The sequence below is a fragment of the Alnus glutinosa genome, chromosome 8 (assembly GCF_958979055.1).
Source record: "Alnus glutinosa chromosome 8, dhAlnGlut1.1, whole genome shotgun sequence".
In the NCBI taxonomy this organism is placed as follows: Eukaryota; Viridiplantae; Streptophyta; class Magnoliopsida; order Fagales; family Betulaceae; genus Alnus; species Alnus glutinosa.
Genome location: NC_084893.1, coordinates 2,230,999 through 2,253,100, shown reverse-complemented (window position 1 = coordinate 2,253,100; position 22,102 = coordinate 2,230,999). Strand labels below are relative to the sequence as shown.

The following is a 22,102-nucleotide window of genomic DNA, read 5'->3' as shown; positions in this document are numbered from 1 at the left end:
CCTAAATTCGTCTTGTTATGAGCTTGAGATAAGAGGCATGTAACACATTGAGAGGAGGAAAAAAAAAACACATTGGGTTATGTTTGTCCAAAAATTAAAGATGTTTTTAAGGTTATATTAAAAATGATTTTCGTTGACCATCATCTTTTATTACACTAAATATTTTTCAGAAAATATTTTACGTCCAAACAAATGAAGCATAAACACCATAAAATACTTTTTCAATTAAAAAGAAAAAAAACCATAAAATACAGAAAATATTTTTCGACGGAAACAAAGAAAGGCTTAAAAGTTGGTAATTAAAACATTAGAAATTAAACATTCCCATCGGAGGAAACAAATGATCGAAGCTCTTGGCTCTGCTCGAAAATGGTCATGTCCTGCTCATCCATGCTCACCCATGCTTCAAGACCATAACCGACTCTTGTTTCAATGAAGATGATGACATTCTTGAACGGAAATCCAGCAGTACTCTCCCAAATAGGCTTCCCCCAGCCAAAATCAGCCTCATATAGTTGCAAGTTGGCGGCCCAGCTAACGAACCTGTATACTTCCACATTTTCTGGCACCAGTTCTCCAATTTCTTTAAGACAATCACTCATCAAGGAAAGCCCATTTTCACCTTGCATCTGCCTCGTGTAATCCTTGTCTACTTTCTTCACTGCATTTCTGATTGCATTCACCAAATCGTGCAACTCTAGAGTCGATGGTGTTCGTGCAATTGCCAGCCAAGAAATATTCCCAGAAGCAGTGTCTGGCAGGGGAGGATCCATTTTCGGACGTAGATTTACTGCATGTGTCATAATAGACGGACTAATTGGGTGCCCGGATTTTGCCTCCATAGCGCATCTCCAGATTAGAGCCGACACCAGTTCATTGCGGGTTGGACTAAGTACAGTACCATCTTTTGCATTGTTTGCCACAACTTTTTCCTTGAGAGAAGCAATCTTTGATCCCGGGAAGACGAATCTTTTTGTAATGCAGTTGCCTTTTGGCACGTCAAACCTTGGCACAAAGGCCGATATATCCCTCTTTGGGAAGAGACGTGGCCCAGGAAAGATGGGAGCTCGAGCTGACAAAGAATCGCCGGGGCCAGAACGGCTAGCAATGGCAGCCCACATGTTGACAAATGATGAGAATGTGGCTCCATCAACAATCCTGTGAAACATGCATATACCAATTGCCATTCCTTCACAGCTGAAGATGTTAACCTGAACGGCCAATTGGGTTTCATAGTCCCGAGGAAGGAGTAGATCAAGCACATCAACTTCAGGCTGCCTTAGAATTTCGTCGAGTGGGGAATTCACTTCGGCTTCTAAAAAATCTGCCCCCTCGTCGTTACACTCGATAAAAAGGTTCTCTTTGACCCTTCCAGCAAGAGGATAGATTCGAGTTAAGGCTTGCGATAGGGATTCCTTTAGAAGGTTAATTCGTTCCTGGGTTTTGAGGTTTGGTTTGGTACCATTGTATGCATAGTACAAAATCCTTGGCACGTAGATTGGAGGGGCAATCTGGTCTAGGAGGGAGAGAATGAAGATTTTGAGGTTCTGGGGTGTGGGTGAGGATGGCTTGATGGTTTCTCTTGCTTTTATATTAACCTTCACCTTCACCCTATCCATTGATGTTTGCTTTGACAAGTACTGAAACTCAATTAAGAGTAGCTAGCTATGGCCTAAACTGATCCCTTCAAAATATGCAGATCGAGGGTTGGGTGAAGACACTGAAGAGACTGTTATAAATATCCCTTCAAAGCTTTTCAACAACAATAATATAGAGCCGCCATTGTTGTCTGCACGAGAAGAGACTTAATTATATGCTCGAAAACTGGATGAGGAATTAAATAGCTAAGCAGTGTTGATTAAAGTTTTCTTCTTCTTCTTCTTTATTTTATTTTATTTTTTTAATTTTTATTTATTTATTTTTTAATATTAATGAAAAATACAATTTACCCCAAAAGTTTGATAACTTTTTTCACTTTTGTCTCAAATATTTAAAAAGCGGCAATGTACTCTAACAAAGTTTTAAAAATTCTCAATGTGATCTATCCGTCAATGATTTTTCGTCTTTTGTAACGGAAGTTATTAAAAAGACCTATATATATATATATATTTCTTTTCCTTTTTTAAAAAAGAAAGAAAGAAAGAAAAACAAAACAAACAAACGCCACCCCACCTGACCAGAATGCCACCCCACGGCCTATGGAGGTGGTTCAGCGACCCCATTTTTCCCATTTTTTTTTTTTTTTAGAAATTAACACATATATATGGGGCAATTTTGGAATTTTTTAACCAAAAAATGCATGTGCAGCGCACGTGAGCCAATTTCCGTCAAAAAAGACAAAAATGGCTAATGTAGTGCTTACATTAAAATTTTTTTAGAAACTTTGTTGGGATACATTAAAACTTTTTAAACATAGAAGACAAAAGTGAAAAAATGCTCTAACTTTGAGAGGTAAAATGTATTTTTCCTTTTTTCTTTTATTTTTGGAAAACTAACAAAAAAAAGAAGCTTCTTGAACTAACAGTCGTTTATAAAGTAGCTTCCTAAACTACCAATACTAGCACTCTAACCCCCAAACTACCAAAGAGTGCCAAAAAGACCAATTTTATCTAAATATTCCTATAATACCCCTGCCACTTGTCATATATTCGATTAAAAAATAAATAAAAATTTAAATTTAAAAATCAAAGAAAAATTAAATATTTTTATTATTTTTAATATTTCTTTGATTTTTAAATTGTTCTAATTTTTTTTAAATTGTTTTAATTTGAATATATGACATGTAGCAGCCTGGTACAGGTATTATAAGAATATTTCAACAAAAATGATTTTTTTTTGTACTCTTTGATAGTTTGAGGGGTCAGAGTGCTAGTGTTGATAGTTTGCGGGCTACTTTAAAAACGGTGGTAGTTTAGAGTGCTTTTATGTAGTTTTCTTCCTTTATTTTTGAGGAGTGATTCTTGTACAATTCTTTTTGCACAACTCTACACAACGCAGGCACATTGGGTGAGACCCATGCATGTGGTTCCTGCATGTGGGTCTGATCTAATGTGTCTAAATTATGTAAAAGTTGTGCCAAAGAATTGTGAAAGAAACATTTCACTTTATTTTTATTTTATTTAGCATGTTGCTCTAAGGATGTCCGCAAAACGATTTAATATGTTGGCCGACCGGGCCATCCTTTTGTTTGCATTGGAAAGGAATCTGATTGTAACTCGGAGGAAGGAATCAATCTGCTAGTTGTAGTACTATACTAAGATGTCGGTTCTATCTTTCTAATAAAAACTTTTATAAATCCTATGGGCCTTTTTCTAAGATTATTTATGTGATATCAGCAAATTTAAGTTTCATTGATTAAGTGGATTGATAATGACATGTTAGCCTAATAGAATAATGGTGCAGCGTGAGTAGGGATGAAAATATGGATGCGGACGTGGTTATTATCAATATTCACGCCTGCATAATGTGGTTAGTATTTTTAGGTATATGCATATATGTGATTATTGTAGTTATTATCCGCTATCTGCATATACGGTAATGGCCATTTTGGATTATTATTTAAATCTATATGCAAGCTTAAATAATGCGGTTATTACTATACGCAAGCTTAAATAAATTAAGATTTCAATTGTTACGAAATTCATGATTATTGGGCACAACGGGTTATTGTTTCATAGAGTAATTGAGATTTGGATTACTCAAAGAAAAGAAAAGAAAAAAGAAAAATAAATAAAATAAATAAATGTAGTGAAGTATAACTTTAAGATGATAGTGAAAAAACCTAATATAACCAAAAGATCCTAAACTTATCGAATCCAAAACGACATCGTTTTAATGAATTTAATTAAATTTATATTGAATGTAAAGAGGATGCAAATGCGGTTATAATACAAAACACAAACAACTTTCACTTTTATATATGTTACATCATAACACTCTTTCAAACCAAAAGCAAAAAATGCTCTCCAAAACTTATTAACAAACAAAGCCATTATTTCTGATTACAGTACCCATGACCATGCATGTAAACAAATATGGTAGTTGCACCAATAACAAAGTTTGGTTATTGCATGTATTATTTATAGTGAAAACAACCAGCTAAAAATTTGTTTGATGCGATAGTATAAATTCTAGTTGTTTAGACGTAAAATATTTTCGCACTACAGGAAATTTGGTCATTTTTTGTGTTTATATTGAGTTAGAAAGTAGGTATTAAAAGTCAAGAAACCCCTTTGATCTTGACCTTTAATTTCGATCTTGACCTTTAATTAGGACATTAGACTTAAGTCACAGCACCCTTAGTCGAGAAAATGCATTTCCTAACACATAACTTATTATGTGGCAGAAAAGTTTCCTAGCACATAGGTAATGTGCCTAAAAATGTAGTTTCCTGACACATAATTTAAGTGCACATAGCTAGTTATCTTCCTGGCACATAATCTATGTGCCATGAAAGAAGTTCTTCCTGGCACTTAAGTTATGTGCCAGGAAACACTGTTCCCGTTGTAAAAAAATTGATTATATTGGAATCGTCAATTTCAGTATAATCGAATTTTAATTTTAAAACTTGTGAATATATATATATATATATATATATATATAATCAATTCGTTCAGTAAGAGACATACATCATTAATTATTAGAATTCATGGAATTCATGATAACTCATCTTCAAAATAAAGAAATGAATCGAAATTGACAAATATATAGTGTCAAACATATATATGTTTAATCAATATAACAAAATAACATCAAACAATCCTAACTATTAATTAAGAAGCATCCAAGTATTATACTAGCTGATACAAAAAATTAATAAGATCAATCTCATAGTCAACAACAAGCTACAGAAATATTTAATTAGTTAGATTTTGATAGACAGTAAAAAGAAACAAGGCAAATCCAGTAAATCCACAAAAGCCATGTGATCATCATCATTTTTGAGCCCATCTGAAGCAGAATATATCTGCAACATAATGATCGAGTATCAATAGTGTATCAAAACCCAACTCATCATGAAACTACCATTCAGAGTCATCAGTGATTCAAGCATTCCCACTGCATATAAAACAAAATCAATTAAACTAGATCATTCATATTAATTCCAAAGAGCCAGAATTCTTTTGCCTTGTCTCCCGCAACATGATATAGAAAGACTACACATCATATAGAAAGAGCATTGAGTCTGACCAAGTCTTCAAGAATACCATATATTAATACTTCTAAAAGGAATCTTCCTCTCTCTAACAGGAAAATGATCTACCTTCTTATTTCTTTGTCCATATTCACAAAATAAATACATAAAACAGATCGACAACTAATCAGAGAACATTCAGATATAGCAAATATCGTTATAGAGTAAAATTTTAAATTGGAAAAGAACTGGGATCACATGGAAGATATCTCATAAAGAAGCAAGAATAGAAACAGAGAACAGTAAAGACAAATCATTTCATAGGTCCAGGCGAAAGCCCTTTGATAAGGCATAAGTCCTCATAGAGGATTTCAGCGGTAAAAGCATTGCCTCTTGGGGGAACAACACTACAAGACAAAAAAACAAAAAAAAACAAAAGTAGGGTAAATTTTTTATTTTTTTTTTTAGATTTTTTTTTTAAAATTTTATTTTTGGGAAAACTTGGGGCTTGGGGGAGGCCCCGGCCCCAAAGCCTTAAGTGGCTCCGTCCCCGGTTCTATGACCCATGTCCAAGCTGGCCGTGGTTCAATTTTTTTTTTTTTTCAAAAGAAAAATTATTAATTATTTAATTAGGTTAATTTTGTAATTTTTATAGAAATATAAAAGATATTTCACCTATTAACAGTATGATTTAACCCTAAATCTTAATAGTAAGAATGACATTACAAATTTTTTAAACATGACAATCCTATGTATTAATTTTTAAAAGTTCAATGATACGATTACAAAAATAATAGAAGATCGATAGGGAGCAAGTGAAGATTTCATATTTATCCCTTCGCACGCCTCCCCTAACATTCATAACTGGACAGGTGCCACCAAAAGTATAAAAATATGAAATTTCTAATGCTTTTTTAAGTGCAATTAAGAGAACTTACACAAAATTCAAAAAGAAAAAAAAGAAAAAAAAAAAGGACTTACAAAGAAGCATATATATCTGCTGCATTATTCCGCGCGCGGCAGGTGATCATAAACATTAATTAATTAAAACCATGAATTAATTAAATAAAGTTTATTCAGCATGACCAACAGAACGTCCGTTAGCATGCATGCGCGCACGCACATTCAATAGCCATCAATTGTCCCATAAACAAATGGAAGGAGTTCTTTATCGCTATCAAATACGACGGCGTCTTCCTCCAATATGTTAACAAACGCCTCAATTCCATCTTCATCTCTGTTACTCATCAACACCACGAAATTCTTGAAAGGCATGTTTGGACAGCACACCCAAGTGGGTTGCCCCCACCCGAAATCAGCCTTGTAAAAAGGGAATCTGCACCAACTTGTAAACAAACAGATCTCCATTTCACCCTTTGAGAATTGCTCTGCCGCCATTTTAAGCGACTCCGGCTGCTCATCGCTCTGTAGTTGCTTCACATAATCACCGTCGATTTCTTTTATTGCACTGTTTAGCTTCCTCGCCAGAACACTGTCGTGACCAACCTCGTCCGATGATAGTACAGCACAAGTGAGGTAACAAACATTCCCAAAGGAATGCGGTGGCATGGGGGGAACCATCCTCTCGCGTAAGTTTACTACATGAACCGCCACACTCACTCTTGCTGATAATGGTTCTGATTTCGATATCGCCATGAGACGTCTCCATATGAGCGCCGAAACTGCCTCAACACGTGTCGGGAGCTTCGCTGCTGAGGAATAAACAGCGTTTTCTCTCAAAGCAGCTATGCTTGATTTGTCAAATACCAACCTTCTTGTCAGGGTGTTGCACTTCGGCATGGTAAGATCGCAATCAGACATATCTTTCCATGGGAAGTACGTGGCCGTATCAAATTTGGGAGAGATAGCTTCAACATCCCCAAGGGATGTAGCGCTCCAGGCGTTAATAAATGTCACGGCTGAAGCGGTATCTGCGATCCTGTGTGAAACGCTCACACCAATGGCTACTCCGCCACAGTCGAAGGCATTGTATTGGACAGCTACGAGAGCTTCTCTTCTACGAGATGGTTGAAATTTGATGAAGTTTTCCGCATTGAATTGTTGGAGAACTTGTGATAAGTTACAATCAACTCGAGCTTCATAAAACTCGACCCCCTCATCGTTGCACTCGACGGTGTTTTCTTCTATGACGGTTCCAGCCAAAGGGTAGAAGCGATTGAGGGTTTGTTGGAGGGACTTTTTAAGACGAGAAGATCTTTGGAGGTGATCAACGTCGTCATGGCCATTCTTGGCACGATAAAAGAGAATGAGAGGAATGTGTATATCAGGTACAATCTGGTCTAGGAAGGAAAGTTTGTGGTTTCTAAGGCCACGGGGTGTTGGAGATGATGGTCTAATTATCTCCTTTGAGATTATTTCAACATTCATCATCGCCATTACTTTGATCTATTCAGCAACAAAGGCCAATACTGAATGTTTATGCTTATTTTCCGAAGAGCTTGGGCTTTTATAGAGACGAGATGTGGACAACTGGACAAGGTCAACTATGTTGGGTGATTCCCCTGGCCCTGTGGGAGCTAGGGAACCAACCCACGTAATAATACTAAACAAAATTAAGAGAAAGAATCAAATAACCCATGCCGTTTTGGTAAAAAATAGAGATAAAACCCATGCTTTTTTGGTCCAAATGGCTGCCAATGGCAGAACGGTACGCGCGTAGTACAACACAAAGTTTCATTTCTGTACTAAAACCACACCGTTTGAGGCAATGTATGGATGCCCCCACCTAGACTCGTACGTACGTGCATGCATTTCATACCAGCAGGCATCACAAAAAACCAAGCAGTAGATTGAAGATCATACATAAGAGACAAGGCACAATATTATGAAATGGGGAAAAAAAAAACAAGCAGTAGAAGATCATACATAAGAGACATGCATGCAAGGCACAATATTATGAAATAGAATTGGATGAGTTTTTCCCTAGCTATGATGATACAAAGTGGATGATATATTAACGGAGTATATACTTGGCGTTTTGTTGATCTCAAACTGTACGTTAGCTAGGCTTTGTTTAGTTCTCATAAACTTGTTTAGTGTACGTTAATTGACTACAGTAGTTCTCTTAATTTTTCTATTTACCATGTTGCGCTAATTAAGCAAAACGATTTAATGTATAGTATTGTCCAAACCGGCCATCCTTTTTTTTGACTAGGTCATATCGATCCTTTGGTTTGCATTGGAAAGAATCTGTTTTTTTTTTTTGTTTTTTTAAAAGCAATAATGTGAAGATGATGATTCACAATGACAGTGCTATATATATATATATATATATATATATATATATATATATCTATACCGATGATCATAAAATATATACCGGCCGGGAGGCTCATATACGTACGTACTTATATTGAATAAGTCAGATGGGTTGCGTGCAATTTTCTAAAATTAGTCTTACTCAGGGACGGAGGGGGGCGCGCTGGCAGGGGTTCTTTAATATTATACGTGTAAATGTTTATCAAGAAGTACGTAGGAGAAATGGCTAGTGGCGGGATTTAATTTAATTACTCATAATAAATTTTAAAACATTTAAATATTAAAGTAAAACCCTAGCTCCCAGTACTTGCCAAAAATGAAATGATCAAATCTACAACATGCCGGTTAATTGTTGTAGGCATAGAATAGTACGTCGTACCTAATCTCCGGCCTAGCTCCCAAAATGAGGTAATTATGAACAAATTAATCTATGCCATTCATGGTTTGATACATAATTATGAACAAAGGCTTATTCCAAATCGAATCTATCAAACTGAAAAAGTCTTCCTCCAAATGTTAGATGTGCATCCAATGTACATATATAATTCAGGTTTGAACTTATAACTAGTAGAAAGGTGTAACAAAAAAACTGTTTAATTAGCTAGGGATTCTATTTTTTAATTTTTTTTTTTTTAAGATATTCTATTTTGTAAAATTTTATAAATTTGTATTATTATTTTTAAATTAAGTTATATATTAAGGTTTTGTCATATTATCCTTTACGTACGTACCTTTTACTAATTCTATATTTATTACTATATAGTGGGGCCGGGTATATGTTTTACCATATTTTTAAAATAATGGATGTAGAAATTTAAAAAATAATTATTAGGATTTAAATAATTCTCTATGATAGAATTGATGCAGAAATTGACTGAGTACTGAACCAACAACTACAGAAGGCCAATGCACGCGAAGAAGTCCCAAATTAAAGAAAGCCATCATAAGAGGCCGGAGTCCACTTGAAATTAAATATTCAGTAATATTGTTCTAATGGCTTACGAACGTAACTTGTAGTAGTTATTGTCTTTGTCTTCTATTTTAATGAATAATTAGGTAGTCTATAAATAAAGAATTACTCTAATTAATTCCTGAGACAAGATCAATGATGAATGAGGGACGTTATTTTAGCATTTATCAAGCTTTATTCGAGATGAGATTTCTGCGTTGAGGATTGATCCTCTTCCTTTAGGTAGTGAGACTCTGCCAAACCCCATTTGGTCAATGAAATTGATCAGTTCAACATGGATTTATCTTTATTTTCAAGAATAATACTCTAGAAACGGAATATTTATAAATAAGGGTTTTTTTTTTTTTTTTTTTTTTTTTTTTTTTTTTTTTTATTAATTTGAAGTGTTTTGTTTTGTTTTTTTCCTTTAAAAAAGTAGTGCGATGTAATATAAAAATAAAAATTGTTTTGAGAAGAATTATTTTTTGGTGGGGTCCCCATTTGAAAAAAAAAATATATATTTGCTATAGAGTACACCGGCCTGCTTCTTTTTAAGAAACTCAAACAATTGTAGAGCCTTACTTACAAAATAAATTAAAAAAGAGAAAAAAAAATAAAAAATAAAAAAGTCAAGGTGGCTGTACAGCCACCTCCACCACATTAAGGTTGCTACATGGTCACCCCTACTCCACTTAGGGTGGCTACAAGTGGTAAGAATTTTACGGAATTTATAAAATTAAATACGCATGTATGAATCTTTGACATGATTATATATATATATATATATAATGAGTATTTTGAGTATTTTGACATGATATAATAGAAAATCTTAATAGATTGGTGAAAATAAAAATAAAACAATAAAAAAATCGAAAGTTGAATATATATAATAAATTGACACTTTTTAATAAATTGAAAGTTGCCATTTGTGTCATTTTGTATGAAGACAATGTCTTGTCTTTCTTATTTGTAATGACTTTATAATATTTATATAAATGTATTCAGTTTAAAGCTCTAGTATGCTGTTTTATTTCAATTAATTCCCTTAGTGACGTGATGCTATGAACATTGAATTAGATTCCCTTCAGAATAACACATCGACTCTTGTTCCTCCCGCTCATGACATGAATATTGTAGGTTGTAAATGGGTTTTCAAGATGAAAGAAAATTAAGATGGATCGCCCGAGCATCACAAAACCCGCTTAGTTGCTTAGGGCTTTCATAAACATGTACAATTGGTCCTTGGTTATGGCCATACATGGTCAAGCCCACGACCATTATTTACTCGAACGGTTCTCTCGCTGGCAACTTTTTTGGGCAGGCCCATAACACAAAGGGAGAAACTTCTATCAAGATGTGGCAGAAAGCAGGCATTTTTTGCCTTCCAATGAGAGTTAAACACGTCAGCCTAGAACAAGTCAAAATGAAATAGAACCAAGCCTACAAACAAAAAACCCTCGGTTCACCACTCAACTCCTCATATTCTCTCACTCTCTTCATGTTCTTGACAGGTGTATCGCCGGGGAAGCCAAACGCTGCTGCCGCCCAAGACGAACGGTGCCCAGGCCCGAACGTCGCCGCCTCCGCCGCCCAAGACGAACGCAGATGATGCCCGAACGCTGCCCAGGCCCGAAAGCCGCCGCCTCCGCCGCCCAAGACGAACGCAGATGATGCCCGAACGCCGCCGCTCTCTCTGATTAGTTTCCCCACATCTGATACTCAGAGCCGACGTCGGGGTCCTCTCTCTCTCTGTGTTTTGTTCCACCACAAAATGCTGATGGTCGTGATCCGAGGGTGCCGCTTGATGTTCTTGGGTTTTATTGGTGATTGTTGGATTTTTGTAGAAAATTTGATGCTCTGTTTTGTTTTGTAAAACAGGTTATATTTTCGAATTATTCTTCAGTGAATTGCATTATTGCAACGTCACTTTCAGGACTTAGTCCATTCCAAGTTTACTGGTTAATTGGAGAAAACTCCCAAGAATCGACAAAGAATGAACAGCCAATTGGTTTGACTGGCCATATTGAAAAAGTCAGGAATGTCGCTAGATTTCAGTTCATAACACTTGAGTTTCTTATCAGTTTTGAATCTAACCAAAACTAACCAAATATGATGATTTTGGGTGCTCTTTACAGAAGTTTCAATCTCTGCCTTGGCTTCCTTTGGTAGATGATCCCACCAGTTGATTTTAAGGTTTTATGTTGTATTTGAGATGCAATAAAGCACTTTATTTTTTCTTGTAAAATATTAGGGTGTATGTTGGCCCTCACGTGAGTAGCACAAAAGGCAACAAGATTTGTCATATTTTATCAAGGATCAAACAAGTCTTCTCTGAAGAATCATTGTGCAGTATATCCAGTGCCATTTTGTGGCCAATATACAAGCTGATCCACCAAAATCAATAAGAATTTACAAGCTGATCTACCAAAATCGGTGCATTAATAACTTCCCAAAATACTAATTAGTTGTAGCTATATACAAAAGCACCTGTAGTACTCATTTACCATAGATATTCATAACTGAAAAACCAATCACATATAGCCACTAAACAAAGTCTCAAGTGCCAAGTCATCAACACCCCCTGAGAGGTTGCCCACATGAACACGGTTGGAAGAACCAAAACTGGCATTACCATAACTTGCTCCACTTCTAGTAGCTCTAAAGGAGGAATCCTCCAGCATTTATCCTCAAAGACCTTCACTCATGTTCCTGCCAAATGTTACGAAGTTTTGTTCAGATACAATAAACATAATAAGCCAGTGCTCAAGAAGAATAAACCATACTAAGAAAACTGAAAACTTGAATACGAAGCAATTACGACAACCAAAATTCTATCTCAATGCATGCCCCCCACTTAACAAGCTTCAAAACCGAATCATTTCCCCCTTAACCAAACTTGACCTAGATTCAAATTCTGATTAAACTCTCTAAAAACCAATAAATTTTGGGCACATGAGTTTTTTTTAGCTTAAACCCAAGTACATAGAAAATGATGTGCTTACATAGCCATTGAACTGTTTTTTTTTACATATGCCAATTGATTTATATAACAAATGTTCATAACTAAAAAATCAATCACAGATTGTGCATTACAATCTTACAAAAAACACCACACCACACAACGATTACCAACTTCAAGCATTTTCATAGGCGTTGATGTTGTCTGCACCAATATCAATTGTAGTAGATAAACATACAGGATCTTGAGACATGGCAAATGTATTTGCAGAGGGATACTCCATAGTTGGCAAAGAGCACTGTAAATTATTGACAAATAACAAAAATTAGGTAATGGAAAAAAATTTCTTTAATAGAGGATATGTTATAATAAAAATTTACCTTTACTAAACTTTGTTCATCTATCAACCCCAAATAAGCTGGCCTCATATTGATATTCACAATATTCCTATAGAAAAGAAGATTTTAATACGAATTAAATCAAAATGCATGTTAATGTAAATTATTGTAAATAAATAAAAAATGTATAAGAATACCTTGTTTGCTTATGTGAAGGGCAATTGGTTCTCACATGCCCTGTTTTCTTGCAAATGGAACATGTCCTTTTCGTCATTGCTTGCTTTTCTTTTGGATTTTTTTGTCTCACAGATTTGGGTGCTCCTTTACATCGAACATGTAGAGGATCTTGCAAAGTGAATGTAAGGTTTGATAGTACTTGGTTGTTTAACACAAGATCTTCGGCACTTCCTTCATTAGTATCATTTATATCTTTATCACTACCATCATCCATTATCAAAAGCTCGTGATGAAGCTTTTGTAAACCAATGCCAAGATGTTCATATTTTCTTTTTGATTGGCACCCCATTTCGACAACTTCATAAAATTGCAACATCAAGCTATTTCTCATCAAGGTGGAAGAATTTTGTGTTTCTACTTGTATATCATCACTAGATATGCCATGTAAAATGCGACTCTTGGCATTGATTGTCCATCTCTCTAGAACATAATGTTGGGGAATAGTGTCCACCAAAGACTTTTTCAAAAAAATTTGAAGAATGTGTGCACACAAAATTCCAACAAATTCAAACTTATGACATGTACAAGTAGTTTTCTTCTCAAGAACTTCAAATGAAACTTCATAAAATGGACTTTCTCTCCCATGAAGAGTCACCCTATATATCTTCATCCCTCCTTCTTCCCGATGTTTAGATGATTTGAAATTTTGACTGTTAAATAACTCTTCTTGAAACATCAAAAAAGACTCTCTTGTGTAAACCTTTGCTGCCTCTACTTCCTTCTTGTAACATGTTTTTAAAATCGGTCTAGAAGTTTTTGTCTTCACATCTTTTTGTTTCTCTTTAAAATAACGTGCATCCAAGGCTTTTTCATAGTGATAGACAAATTCACTCACCATTGTGCTCGAACGGACATAATCTTTAAAAAACTTATTCATACTCTCACTCCGTTGAGTTGTAGACATGCTAGCACAAAATGTGGTTCGCAAGTAAGCCGGCACCCACTTTTCACGCCGCATATAGAGTTTTTTCAACCAATCATTCTCTACCAACTCATACTTGCCTACAATTTCACTCCATTCCGTCTCAAACTCTTCAATTGTGATTGTGCTATGAATACAATGCTGGAAATCTCTTTGAAAAGACGAATATTTATTATATATATGAGCTAAATGTTCTGGAACTTTTTGTAAAATATGCCACAAACACAATCTATGAGTGACATTTGGTAATACCTCTGCAATTGCCTTACGCATGGCCTTGTCATCATTTGTGATAATTGTAGAAGGAGCACGTCCAACCATTGCCTCAAGCCATGTTTTCAACAACCATGTATAAGATTCAGCCGTTTCATTTACAAGCAAAGCACATCCAAACATCACAGATTGGTGATGATGGTTAACTCCAGTAAAGGGAACAAAAGACATCTTATAACAATTTGTCAAGTAAGTCGCATCAAAAGTAACAACATCTCCAAAATATTGGTATGCAGCTCGTGATCTAGCATCTGCCCAAAAACAATTGCCCATGCATCCATTTTCATCTACTTGGATTGCGTAAACAAAACTTGGATTTTGGGATTGTCTCTCAAGAAAATAATTGTACATTTTTTGTGCATCTCCCTCTTCAAAACGAAATCTTCTTCTATTGCTCACATAATTTTCAACATCTTTAGAAATGCAACCAACATTATAGTCGCCACCTGATTCTTTACTCAACACTGACATTATCTTCCTTGGGGGTACACCAGACTCATTGAGAGTATCTATAAGATTTTTTTGGGCACGTGTTACCACTCTATGTCCACGAAGTAAACTTGTACTTCTAGGAGAAAGGAGCTCATGATTATGTTCACTTATGAACTTACATACAGTCCATTTTAACCTCTTTAAACCCATAATTGCTTTACATCCTATCCTTGTTTCGGCAGGCTCTGAATTTGTATAAATTTTCTTTTGACAACTTTGATGACGAAATCCTTCTCTTGAACAAACATATTCTATCCCAATTAATGACTTATTTTTCGATAGTCGAGAATGATTTTTTCGAATGCTAAAACCTATTCGTCTTGCGTAAGCATTATAACATGCATGAGCATCTTCTAATTCATCAAATTCCATACTAAGACATGGTTCCCTCGGACCATTAAATGAAGAAAGGCGGACAATTGGTTGCTTCAAATCATTTTGATCTTCTACCATTTCATTCTCAGCATGACTATTAGGACTCATTTTAGCGATCCTACAAGAAGATAACAATATTCTTCAAGTATAAATACTGAAATATTTAAACACAAACACAACTTTAAACTAGAATTATTGGGTCATGTTCTAGCATCACATCCAACATTTTTTTTTTTTGAGTGAATGAAAGCTTTATTGACAGCAACTATATAACACAATAGGTTAATTGACAGCAACTATATAACACAAAATGTTTGTGTTAAAAAAAAAAATTAACACAATAGGTTATAAATTTCTACATGTGCTTTCTTGTATTTGGCATTCCCTACATCAAACGTTGTTAAACAACATAATCTGCAGCATCCTCTAAATTAATTGCAAGATGAACTAGCACTCTAAATTTAATTGCAAGATGAATTAGCATCCTCTAATTTTAAAACTACCAATTTCCTCTCATTTTTAGACACTGATACATGAAATACACTGATACATGAAATACATGTACAAAAGAGAATGCCACATGAATAAGGACCATATTTTCCGGTTGTCAGCAACCAAACAGGGCATTGATAGAAAATAAATACAAAATAAGGAACCAAGCAACCAAGCACAACTCATCTAACCTCGAGTGCAATTTCTGGAGTTCAACAGATGGTGATTTGGGGCGGACGGGCGGATTTGGGGCGGACGAGCTGATTTGGGGAGGACGGACGGATTTGGGGCCGACGGACGGACGAGCGGGCTGCGTGGTTTAGTCCAGGCAGACGTGCAGTTATTTGGGGATTTGGGACGGCGGACGAACGGACAGATTTGGGCCGCCGGATGGACGGACGGATTTGGGGGAGGACGGACGGACGAGCGGTCTGCGTGGTTCAGTCCAACGGACGTGCAGTGATTAGGGAAGGACCGGAGGGCCGGCTGACGGGAGGACGACGGACGGCAGACCGGCGGACCGGCGGACGTGATTTGGGCAGTGGGGTTTGTCTCTTTTGTTGGAATCGTGAGGCTTAGAAGAATCATAACGCAGAAGAGAGTTTAGAAGAGAGATGGGAGGGATTAGCTAATTTAGTATCATTTTAATTTTTTGCTTTTTGCTAACGTGTCAAGTGGTTATTGGTTGGCAAAAAACCAATGGTTTTTGCCTCTGCCGTATAGAAGGGGCACTCTAAGACAAATTGATGTGCTAAATGCATTCTTACATGTGCTTCTCAAAGAAAATGTCTACACGGCCCAACCCCACCCCCCTAATTTCTACACTATGTCTGCAAACTCAATAAGGCTAGTTATGGACTAAAGCAAGCCCACGAGTGTGGTTCACTTACTTAATTGGGCTTTACATGTTCTAAATATGATTCATCCCTATTTACGGGCTCCCACTTATTCCATTTTTGTGTTGATATATGTGGATAATATTTTAATTATGGGGGGTCTAACTCAAATTCAATTGAAAGTTTGCTGCACGTACACTTCATAACACTTACAATTATAAATACACAACAACCTCGCGTGGGCAATGTACTGGTTGGGGCTTTTCTTTAAACACCTCTTGTACTTACGAATTGGTCGAGTCTTGTACGTACAGTTAAGAGAATTAGGCCTTGTTTGGCAAGCAACACAAAAAAAAAAAAATTGTTCTACTTCTACCTCATTTTATGCTTCCTTTACCTCATTGTTCTACTAAATAATTGACGATGTCATCTCCAATTAACTACCAAAAAAAAATTGTCAATGTTTACCTTAAGGCCAGTAAAAAGATAAAAAATAACGGTAATAGTAATTGGGACATTAGAAAGCTAGGTTTAAAACAAAACCAGAAAGATTTACTGGAAAATACAACAAACCTTTAGCTAGTGAGAGTACTGAGAAATCTAAGATTTCATAAAGAAAATAAATGTGCAAAAGGAAATTAATTCTTTTGATAACCTGTGGATATTTAATTAGAGATTGATAAGTATTATGTCTTAATTTACTCACCAAAACTACTGTAATTGACAGTCTTTATTGAAAAGGTTTGTTGTCCACCGCAATTAAAAAAGAAGCATATATATATATAGCTGGTGGTTTGCTATCCATCGCAGCTAGGATTAAGCGATCTAGCCATCGACACTCAGACAATATTTTCGTGCTCTTTATTGAAAAGGTCCAAGACATTTGGAGACACACAATAAGGATATTAAACTTTATTCAAGTAAACGAACTCCAAGATATATGTAGATACTATAAACAAAGGGAATAATGAAGGATATATATCCAATTACATTAACTTAGACATACATTGATATATTCATGTCGCAACAGAAAGAAATTAATTGGCCTGCACCCATACTCAGCTATTAATTAATTGTCCAAGAAACAAATGGAAGGAGTTCTTCATCACTATCAAATACGACGGCGTCTTCCTCTAATATGTTAACAAATGCCTCAATTCCATGTCCGTCTTTTGTACTCATCAACACCACAAGATTCTTGAAAGGCATACTGGGACGGCAGACCCAAGTGGGCTCTCCCGAACCAAAATCAGCTTCATAAAGAGGAAACCTGCACCAACTTGTAAACTTATAGAACTCTAAGTCACCCTCTGAGAACAGCTCCACCGAATTTGTGAGCGACTCCGGAATCGCATCGGTCTGTAGTGTCTTCACGTAATCACCGTCGATTTCTTTTAATGCATTGCTTAGCTTGCTCACCAGAATACCATAATTACTGTCACGATCAAGCTCATCATGTGGTGATAATATTGCTGTAGCGAAGTACCAAAGATTCCCAAAGGAATGAATTGGCATGGGTGGGACCATCCTCTGCCGTATGTTCACCGCATGAACTGCTGCATGCACTCTTGCTGGTGCTGGTTTTGATTTGGATATCGCCATTAGACTTTTCCATATGAACGCTGAAACTACCTCCACACGCGTTGGGAACCTCACTTGTGAACAACCAGCTGATGAGGAAGCCTTTTCCTTCAAAGCTGCTATGCTTGATTTGTCGAACACCAATCTTCTTGTTACGATGTTTTCCTTTGTGACCCCCATGTCTCCCAAGCCCCAAAATATATCTTTCGGTGGGAAGTACGTGGCCGCATCAAATTTTGGACAGATAGCTTCAAGTACATGATATTCACGAGATGTAGCGCTCCAAGTGCGAAGAAATGTAGTGGCTGTATCTCCATCTGCGATCCTGTGTGAAACACACACACCAATGGCTACTCCGCCACAGTCAAACATATTATATTGGACAGCTAAGAGAACTTCATGGCTTTCATAGGGATCAAATGGCAGAAACTGGTTTAAGATTTCCGCGTTGTAGTGTTCAAGAACTTGTGATAACTTACCGACAACTCGAGCTTCGTAATACTCGACCCCCTCATCGTTGCAGTCGATGGAGTGTTCTTCTTTGATGCTTCCAGCAAAAGGGTAGAAGCGGTTGAGGGTTTGTTCGAGGGACCTTTTAAGCCGAGAAGATGTTTGGACTTGATTATCATCAACGTGATGGCCATTCTTGGGTTGATAAAAAAGGATGATAGGAATAGAAGAGGTGGGTGCAAGTTGGTCTAGGAAGGAACGTTTGGTGTTTCTAAGGTCATGGGGTGTTGGAGATGATGGTTTAATAATTTCCTTGGAGATTATTTCAACATTCATCATCGCCATCACTTTTACTCAAAGCCTAATTAACCTGCCCGGCCACTTAATGTTTATGCTTCTTTTCTAAGGAGCTTGAAGCTTTTATAGACAAGATGGATGTGTTAGAATATATATATATATATAGTAAGATATTTGATTTTTTTATTAATTATAATAAAATCAGAATTGAATACATTGTCTTTCATACTTTTTTTATTTTTTTATTTTTTCTCTATTCATATAAATAATGATCTTTGTTGACCTTAATGTAGCATTTTCAACTTTGTTCTTAGATATAAATTATAGACCGAATTAACCACGTAAAATCTAATCTTCATTTTATTATTCCACTTTAATTTGATCTGAATTGTAATTTTTTATTTTGTTCCTCATCGTTTGTATTGGATTGATTTCACAATCCAATACAAACTATTGTCATGTGACCATGTATGTTCACAATCCAATGCACACTATTCCCCTGTATGTTCACAAATGCGATTATCACCGGAAAGGAAAGAGCAATCTCACTGGAATCAAGTTTTCAACACGAAAATCGTATTTTTAAATGTATCTAGATTCCCTTTTTTAATTCCTACGAATGTAGTATTTATTCTACTGTCCGAGTACGTAGCAGAAGATGAGAAAGTTTTTCAGTTTTGCTCAGTTGAATTCTTTAGTGTCTTTTCTTGATTAGAAATTAAACGTAGAAGCTTTTGGTCTTAATTTACTCTGATGTCTTCTTACTCCAATTGAGAACCGATATACATCAATGTAGTTTTTTTTTCTTCCTTTAAAAAGTGATTATAGAAATTTATTAAATCACTGGTTACCTTCTAAGAAATTATTGATTTAATCAATTAACTCACTCCTAATAAAAGTCACTCAATATTTAAAATATTTAATTGAAATAGAAGCTGTATGATGGAGACATAAACATAATTTCTTATTAGACGGGGAAAAAGCATTAGTGAGTCAATTTTGATTTTGATATGGGTAAGCCAAATTTTTAGGTTGATATATATATATATATATCCACTTCTTGAAAATGGATTCCACGGACAATCAAGAAGGGACAGTCATAATAAGGTTTACAAGTCGTTTGGATATAATTGAAGGTAAAGAGGGAAGATTTCGTGAGACTCTCCTTAGTAAACGGGTTGATTATTCAGGTCGTTCTGTCATTGTCTTAGGGCGCTCACTTTCATTACATTGATGTGGACTGCCTTGCAAAATAGCAATAGAACTTTTCCAACAATTTGTAATTCGAGGTTTAATTAGGCAACATTTTACTTTGAACATAGGAGTTCTAAAAGTTAAATTCGAGAAAAAGAGTTGATTGTATGGAAAATACTTCAAGAAGTTATGCAGGGGCACCCCGTATTGCTGACTCGAGTGCTAGGGCTGAGCATGGGAGGGGGGGCAGGGATGCCCTTTTTTTGGCACTGCCCCGCACTCCTGCGGATTGCGAAAATCGCACCCGTGAACCGCACAAAATGGGGAGAACTCGTATGATGCGGGGTGGGGTGATGCTGGGCGGGGGGGTGCAGGTTGTGCAGGGATATGCGGGTTTAATACTTAGATCTAGAAACATCTAGATTTTCTTAGGAACCAAACAAAAAAAATCAGATTGAAACAATACCAGATTCAAAAATAAATCATATTTTATTCAATATTTTTTAAACAAATTATATTTTATTCAATTTTATTAATTTTATTTTACAAAATTAAATTTCAAGATTCATCTAACAAATAAAAATTAAATTCTAATTTTAAAAATTGCACACCCAATCCAATAATGGATTGGATAATTATCCAAGTGGTTCGGAATGATTGAAGTTGAAGGCTATTGATAACTAATTGGGATGAGGGGACGTTCAATGTGACATGCGACATCCATCTAGAAGGAGACAAAAGTGAAGTCAAACACTCGGTTAACATACGTTTATCAACTAATTACCATTTGCCTAGAGAAACAAACAAAAATTTAAGTATTTTATATTAAAAAAAAAAAAAAAATGATAAAATTGAGAATGACGAAGGAATTGATTAATGTGATATTAAATAAAAAATATAGAAAAAAAAAATAGTTGTTACTTGTTAACGTGAAAAATAAAATTATCTTTTTTTAAGAGAGATTAGTATAACTTGCAGCACCCCTGGATAAGGAATACCGGATAAAGTCGTTGTTCAATAAATGAGTTATGCTGACTTTAAAGTTTTTCGTTGAATGTTAGACATTTGCCTTAATTCGCTTTTTTATATATATATATATATATATATATGCACATCCATCAACCACCACAATTTAAAGCTCTTTCTAGTCAACGTATACAGACAGTTTTTCTCAATATAGCCAGTCAGAAGGACTGACTCAAGATAATTTCAATAATGGTGATTGGTGGATTGGTGCATGAATCTGATCATGGTTTGGAATACGGCATAGGAGAGAGAGGAAGGCTTTTTTTAGGAATATAATAATTCATCCACTAGTATTGTAGTTATCCAATGATTTAAGAAATTTATAAGGAATTTGTTGTAGGTTTTTACATTAAATGTCTATAAAAAAATAAAATGGCTTTTAAAATCACAATTTGATCAAAATCATTATTTGATCAATTACACGCCGAATGGTAATTTTAAAAGTGACATCATTTTTTTATGGACACTTGATGAACACTTAATATATTAATAAAATCACTCCTACAGCAAGCGCTCTAATAACACCCTGACAGTTGTCATCTTATATTTATAGTTTCTCTCATCTCCAATGTCAATCAATTTTTTACATATAAAAGAGAGAAAAAATGAAAAAATTCACTTACAACTCTTCATTTTTCATTACTTTTGTAATCATACTCGTAATAAACTTTAAAAAGTATTAATTTAGCGTATCCAATTTCAATTTCACCTATCTATTAGAATTTTTCGTTAAATACTAACGGATGGATGTCAAAATTCCTAAAATACCTATTTTTTAAGAAAAAAAAATAAAATTACAAGGATTTAGGCGTTGGTTAGGATTTTATGGGATTTTCAAAAATACTAATGCCTGAATCCTTGATTTTTTTTTTTTTTTAAACAAATGGGTGTTTTGTGTATTTTGATTAAATTTAATAGAAAATCCTAACATATTTGTGAAATTGAAAAAAAAAATAAAAAAATGAAAGTTTGATACACTAAATTGACACTTTTTAAAGTTTAAAAGTATGGTTGCAAAAGTGATGAAAGATTAACGGTGGTAACTGAAGTTTTATCGATAACCATTTACATCTATTTGATAACCATTCTTCCCTCCCCTCTCCTTATTTCCATACCGTGATCAATCTTTCACATGTGATTTGACCCGAGTTTATCTTGATTGAAGCATGTTTGCCCTTTTACTTAAGGGCGTATCACAAACCGTAGCCTATATAAGAATTCAATATCTCGGCAATATGATAATGGCTTGCGAATTGATTCTCTACTAC

General features: G+C 35.3%; 4 protein-coding genes across 5 annotated transcripts; all 4 read right to left on the bottom strand.

The window, feature by feature from the left end:
- Positions 1 to 314: 314 nt before the first annotated feature.
- Positions 315 to 1,619, bottom strand: LOC133875119 (stemmadenine O-acetyltransferase-like). The gene has a single exon (XM_062313125.1). It carries the CDS (start codon positions 1,617 to 1,619, stop codon positions 315 to 317), a length of 1,305 nt encoding a protein of 434 aa, XP_062169109.1.
- A 4,400-nt stretch (positions 1,620 to 6,019) lies between these two features.
- Positions 6,020 to 7,584, bottom strand: LOC133875951 (stemmadenine O-acetyltransferase-like). Its single transcript, XM_062314240.1, has one exon. It carries the CDS (start codon positions 7,529 to 7,531, stop codon positions 6,260 to 6,262), a length of 1,272 nt encoding a protein of 423 aa, XP_062170224.1. The 5' UTR covers positions 7,532 to 7,584; the 3' UTR covers positions 6,020 to 6,259.
- Positions 7,585 to 12,496: 4,912 nt separating this feature from the next.
- Positions 12,497 to 15,066, bottom strand: LOC133875117 (protein FAR1-RELATED SEQUENCE 5-like). Its single transcript, XM_062313122.1, has 3 exons — positions 12,857 to 15,066; positions 12,702 to 12,768; positions 12,497 to 12,619 (listed from the first exon to the last, which is right to left on the bottom strand). The coding sequence occupies exons 1-3, from the start codon at positions 15,064 to 15,066 to the stop codon at positions 12,497 to 12,499; spliced, it is 2,400 nt and encodes a 799-aa protein (XP_062169106.1).
- A 2,111-nt stretch (positions 15,067 to 17,177) lies between these two features.
- Positions 17,178 to 18,721, bottom strand: LOC133875485 (stemmadenine O-acetyltransferase-like). 2 transcript variants are annotated; one of them, XM_062313632.1, is made up of 2 exons: positions 18,347 to 18,721; positions 17,178 to 18,217 (listed from the first exon to the last, which is right to left on the bottom strand). In XM_062313632.1, exons 1-2 carry the CDS (start codon positions 18,660 to 18,662, stop codon positions 17,352 to 17,354), a joined length of 1,182 nt encoding a protein of 393 aa, XP_062169616.1. In that variant the 5' UTR covers positions 18,663 to 18,721; the 3' UTR covers positions 17,178 to 17,351. The 2 variants fall into 2 exon arrangements, with proteins under 2 accessions (XP_062169616.1, XP_062169615.1); XM_062313631.1 differs by having other exon boundaries at positions 17,178 to 18,721.
- Between the last annotated feature and the right edge of the window lie 3,381 nt (positions 18,722 to 22,102).